The 6,345-nt window shown below is 35.2% G+C and overlaps 1 protein-coding gene across 1 annotated transcript in view; it reads left to right on the forward strand.

The window, feature by feature from the left end:
- Positions 1 to 6,345, forward strand: part of beat-IIIa (beaten path IIIa) — a 196,155-nt gene that overhangs the window by 107,705 nt on the left and 82,105 nt on the right. The window contains exon 4 of the mRNA XM_017613486.1: positions 2,707 to 2,842. Coding sequence (XP_017468975.1) covers positions 2,707 to 2,842 — 136 coding nt within the window. The remainder of the gene's footprint in view (positions 1 to 2,706; positions 2,843 to 6,345) is intronic.

Raw genomic sequence — 6,345 nt, forward strand, 5'->3', positions numbered from 1 at the left:
CTCTTAATGCATTTCCAACCGAAAAAAGTCAATTTTTTTTAGTGTGGCAATATTTGTAGGGAGGCGTTGGCGTAATTCCTTTATTAAAGTGATAATAAAATAGCGACCATTTTCTCGAATTATTTTATCGGCTTCGTGGTCAAAAGCGTTTGTGCTTACTTTTGTTTTTAAATACTCTTCAAAACTGAGGAAATGGAGCAAGGTATGGTTCCAACGGGGAGCATAGAGGATCAAATGTGTCCGCGCTAATAACCACTAGGGAGCATAGATGCGAAAGTAAAACATTGAGTTCATTAAAAATCTTCATTGGGTCTGCATTATTGCTTTCGTACAACTTGTTTACGTTTTGCACCTGAAAATTAGGCAAATAGTAAAATCGGCTAAAAACGGCTAACTTCTTTTTACAAACCGGCTAACAAATCGGCTGCCGGCTAGATCGAATTTTCTCCGGCTAGTTGCTATCAAAACCGGCTAAATCTAGCCGTAAAACGGCTAAAATGGCAACGCTGGTCGCCATACGCAGCACAAATTATTGTACAATAACACAAGCATGAGCAAAATATCAAAATGATTTTGATTTTAGCGCAATAACTGTGTAATTTAGTACAAACAACCCCATACACCACACAAACGACCGACGCAAGCCCGATATTGCCCAATGCGTTTGTTAAGATTAGACCCCGATAATAGCGGCGTGTGGCAAATAAATTCCTGGTTGTATTTCCCTCTTAAGAGTTACCAAATCAAACTTATAAATATCTATATATAAATTTTAAGACATTAAATAAGAAGAAAAAAATGATTTGCCTTTAAACTAGTATTATTATTCATAGTTTTCAAAAATTCATTTCTGCCAGCCAAAATTATAAAAATGGAACATTTGTGAACAAAAAAGTATCAAAGTATCAAAACTTACAATTTAGAAGAAAAAGTATCAAAAATTATACAATTGTATCAAAACGGCAACGCTGCTGACTGCTTATTATGTCATTGCCAGCACACTTCAAATTAAGCGTTTAACGTTTTTATTAACAGGAGTGTACTCGTACGCAAAACTATCAAAAGTTTCAGAAAACGTTTACTGGTTTTGCGTTCTCGTACCCAAAAACTTGCAAAGTAGGGGAAATTGAGACAGGAAAATGTGCAGGAAATTTCTGCTGGAAAAATTTTTCCCAGCGAAAACTGGCAAGTAAGAAAATCAGCTGATCACAAACATATGTTTGTAAATAACTAAAAGAAAATATGACGTTTTTGAATTATTTATGGCCAATTTTATTATTAATGCTAGTATACAACTAAAAAGAGAGTAAAGTTATTAAGCACAAGGTTTGTTGAGTTTATTTTTAGTTAATTTACTATTAACCTTCAGTTTGTTTACTTTAGTGTGTGCTGACTATGGTTGCCGTATATCATTTTTCGTTTGTACCATAATTGTCCTTTAAATATACCAAAATAGATAAAAACGCAGCAAGCTGAAATTTTATTGGCCGAATTTGTCAGTTTTGGTAGGTTGATTGTTGAAATTAGAATTTTCTAATTTTAAATGTACATTTGTAGCATCTACATAAATGTACATTTGTAGATATCTACTAATTTTTTTTGGATCAAGGATGGGCGTTTGGAGGATATTCTCTTATTTTTCAATGGGCCATGATGTGGTATGACAAATAGTTTTGAGAAAAATATTTTATTCATTCCGATATAATTAATCTGTATTTTAAAAAGGTTTTTCGATTCCATTTTTGCAAACAAAGACGAAACTCGATGTTTTCCAGAAAAATTCGATTTTATCCGAATTTTAGCACCACAAATTTCGATTTCACAAATTCGACAGTTTAGAGCTGAAATTCGATGAAGATTCGAATCTCGAAGCTTCGAATATCGAATTTACCCATCCCTAGTTTGTACTTCATGCAGTAAGTGGCTCATGAGCACGTGCACTAGTGCCGAACTGATTCTCTACTAGAGAATTTAGAATCATGACTAGTGCGCGTTATTTCTCTTTTGCATGCTAGCAACTGGTGATGTCCTAGGAAATGTGAATTGCCCCCGCTGCATTCCTTTTTCGATAGTTCCCAACTAGTCCAAAATTCTATAGTTCTGAACCCGTTCTAAAATCGTCAGACGAAAAAAGTATCACGAATTTTTCGATCCTTTTGGTTTTTAATGCGTGCGTTTTTAAATCATTTTCAAATAAATGTGAATTCAATTTAAAATACAATTTTTTTTTTTTTAAATGTATGTTTGGCTGTAGCTGAGTTTGCAGAGGTGCTTGCTGTTGGTTAGATGCCAGAAGGTCCCAAGATGTTAAAATGTTAACACAGATTTTTGTGTTGTATTATCAACATATGAAAAAAAATCTGCGAAGTGTAGAATGAAAGCGTATTTGAACGAAAAGGCGGCCAAGACATACATTTTTACATATTTATGAATGTAAATTAAACAAGCCCACCGCTGCATCCCTTTTTCTATAGTTCCGAACCAGTTCTAAACTCGTCACCTTAGATATAGATTTCTAATGTTTGACGTACTTTCGCAACGGAAGACATTAACGTCCCAAACCCTCGGTTTTTTTGGTAATGTAGAGCCAAACAAAATTAATACAAATGCAATGTCAATACCAAACACTTGTTAAAATCTGTAGAATAAAAAGTCATAGAAATGTTATTATATTCTTGCTAAATTTTCTGCGTTTTTCTTTTTAAGCTTCCTAATTCATCAGCGGCAAAAGTTACGCTGCGTCGCGTTACGCTGATGTCGACTGGAGTCTACAAATGCGAAGTTTCCGGCGAAGCGCCAGCATTCAACACTGTTTCCGACGCCGAGATGATGAGCGTTGTCTGTAAGTAGTAAACTTTAAATCGAACCCTTTATTCCAACCAGTGTTGTCACTTCAGAAACCAAATTAGTGCTAGCTTCTTATTTAATAAAAATTAAGATGGAACTCCAATAAGGTGTGGTAGAACATTTGTAAACATTAAAAACATTATAGGTATCCACTCAAAAACATAAAAAAAATTTCATTAAAATCGTTTCGGACTTCACTCAGAAACACACGTACCGATTATATATGTATATATGTATTTACAAGGTAAAAGTTTCAGTATGTTTGGAAGGCACCATGCCCTCTTTTTCAATAGCCCCCACTTTTCTCCATGAGTATAAATACTTCCACATATATGCGGCATGAATAATGGACCAACTATTTCATAGCTCAAAGAAGTTCAGGTTAGGTTGGGTTTGGTTAAAGTGGCTGCCCCAGCCAAGGGACACACTTGGACAATTAAGAGATTATCCTTTTTAATACCACGAAGAAACTGAATGGAGACCTTTAAAGTAGTCGGCGAAACGCCGCGAGCCGATTACCAAATATCGAAGGCGGCTAATTTCGATTCCCGAGAGCTCAGTGCTAGTTAAGAAGTGCGAGCCAAATTCCTTCCTTCTTATAGTCCGGGAGCCAGCGAGATATTTTTGTCAATAATTTAAGTTCCGGCCATATTAATATATGTATATGACTTGTATGATGTTGCTACGAAGCGTAGTAACGTTCAGCTGCACCATTGTGGGTGGGTTGGGCTACAGCAGCCTCCCACGCAAACAAAAAAATAAAAAATTTAATTATTTCAGTTTTGCTAGAGATGATATGAATGATAGAGTGTATAGTAAAGAGTAAGAAAACGATGTTCAGCTGGCTGGATGTGGGTGGGTTATACTTCAGCTGCTCGGGTGAACATAAAAAAAATAAAAATAAATTCATGATTTTAGTTCGCACGAAAATTGGTCAGGTGATAGTGGATATGATACTTAAATCAAAACAAACGTTCCGCTGGCTGTATGTGGGTGGAAAAACGTTCAGCTGAGGCAGTGAATGTGTAACGCTGAAAGCAGGTATATGAACGGCGCTCTCAGGGCACGCGTAACTTTAGTACGTCAACTGAACGTCTTTCCGCCCACATACAGTCAGCTGAACGTTTTTTTTTTGTTTAAAGTGATATGTGAGCTATCATATAACCAATTTTCACCCGAACTGAAAGAATGTATCTAAACCTACACGTATTTACTCATGCAACTTTCGTACAAGTGACGTTAATAAATGAAGAAGTATATCAATGAAAATTTTTATTTGACGTCGCTTTGGTCCGCTGACGAGCTTGTAGCGTCGTCATCCGAACCGCTATCAGAATCGCTTTCGGAAATCTCTGTCAGTATATCTTTGCCATCATCTGCAAACAGATATAATAAAAATGAGTTTTTAATATTTACAATTAATCACATAAATAAATGTTTATAGCAAGTACATATTAATTAGTAAAAAACAAATTTTTAAAATAATGATATAATTTTTGAACGAAAAAACTTTTCTATTCAAATTTGTCTTACATTTTTCCGGCTGGATTGTTATTTCGTGAAGTGATGTTGGTAACTGTCAGAAAACCACCTAAATTGATATCTGTTGTCCATTTCTTCCCAGCCATAGTCTAACGGTGTTTCGCCGCTGGGTACTTGTAGATGAGCATGCGCCCAAATCTGAGCGATGTAGCACGCTCTTAGGAATTGTTGCTGCAGTTCCATTTTACAGGGCGGTAGTGCTGAGCCGTCGATAGTTTTATTCGGCAAGCGGAAAACATTATCATTCTTCAGCACCTTGTAGTTCCTCATGAACGTTGCGACCCTAGCTTCATTAATGTCATTAATTTTTTTGAAACCGTAGAGTCGGCAGACGAATTCTTGTATTTTGTCGAAAAGATCTTCTCTACTCTCCGATGAGGTGGACATTGCAATAAAACTGTTGACAAATTATTTATTTTTGGTCATCATTAAGTAAGGGCGCTTTCCGGAAAAAGGCCGGGTTAAAGTCACATCCTGTTATTGCGTGGAAGGCTGGCAGCGCCGCGCTAACATCGCTTCCCAAAGTCTCGTACAGATTATTGATATTAATAAATCGTTGATTGTTGTAGAACTTGCATCGATATATTAATATTCTTGTCTATATTGCTCATAATGGCGAGCATTATGACTAAAATATCAGTGTCGGGACACCGAATGGTAACGTTAGTATCACTTTGTAATTTACAAATGTGGTAAATAATCTTAGTGTCTGCCTCTTCGTGACTAGGACAAGTCAGTTGATGCTCGATACTTCGGATCATTTTACCATCTCTGACTATACTGGCTGTCCCAGAAGTAACCTCCCAAACTTTAAGAGAAGGCAAGTGGGGTGGTGAGCTCTCTGATAAACAAAAAATTTTCAGGTAAAAGTGTCACCGTTTTTGAAATATTTAAATTTTTTTGAATTAAAGAAAAATGGTGCCCTTTCATGTATTTTCTTTAACTGCATCTACAAAAAAGGCTATACCTAGTAAAGTTTTTATGTAAAATACTTTCAGATAGTTGCTTCTCCATACTCAAATGCAATGTAGTTCAAATATATTAAGGAACCATTCTAAAATTAGGACAATATTGCGACTTTTAACTTTTTGATATTTTCTTCCCTAACTTTGACTATCTCTGGTGAAAACAAAATGTACTGAGCTATAACTTTACATTACATAAAAAAATTGCTCATTTAATAAAGATTTCAGAAAGGTGCCACACTTACTGTTTTGAATAGAAAAAAAAAAGTTATAGCCGCTTTTGTGGGTAAAGGACTGAGACACGCTAGAATGTATTTAATAGATTTAAATTTAAGTTGCTCTTGTTACCGACCAATGACATGCTAAATAGTACAAAGGTACATTACACTGTGAGACAAATGGTAGTGGTCAGTGATCAGTTATACGTGTCCAGGCGTTTCGCTGGGTCACGTCTAGGAATCGAGATATATCGATTTGAAGTTAGTAACTATCATATAGGGGAAATTGTCACCTTTGGTGGTCTTTTTTTGACATAACTCGAGAACCACTAGTCCGATTTTGCTCAAACAAATTTAAAAAAATTAAAAATTACAATTCCTTTAATCTGTTCATATAACGTTTTTCTATATAATCAACAGTTTTGCCGGTAAAAATAAATGTATGAAGAAAAGAAATATTTTTTGCCTAAAATATTAAATTTTTTTATTTTTTAAATTCATAAAAAAATCCAAAACGGAAAAAAAGGCAAGTTGTATTACTTTCACGCAAAGTCACATAACCTTTAAGCAAAATGAGACATAGATCATGAAAATCGATGGACGCGTTTCGCTTTTATTCCCAATTAAGTGAAGGTATCTCATTTTGAGAAGAATATTGATTTTATGTCAAAATGAGATACCCTCACTTAATTGTGAATAAAAGCGAAACGCGTCCATCGATTTTCATGATCTATGTCTCATTTTGCTTAAAGGTTATGTGACTTTGCGTGAAA

The sequence above is a fragment of the Rhagoletis zephyria genome, unplaced genomic scaffold (genome assembly GCF_001687245.7).
Source record: "Rhagoletis zephyria isolate East Lansing unplaced genomic scaffold, Rhagoletis_zephyria_1.1 Rzeph_scaffold_00671, whole genome shotgun sequence".
NCBI classification, from domain to species: domain Eukaryota; kingdom Metazoa; phylum Arthropoda; class Insecta; order Diptera; family Tephritidae; genus Rhagoletis; species Rhagoletis zephyria.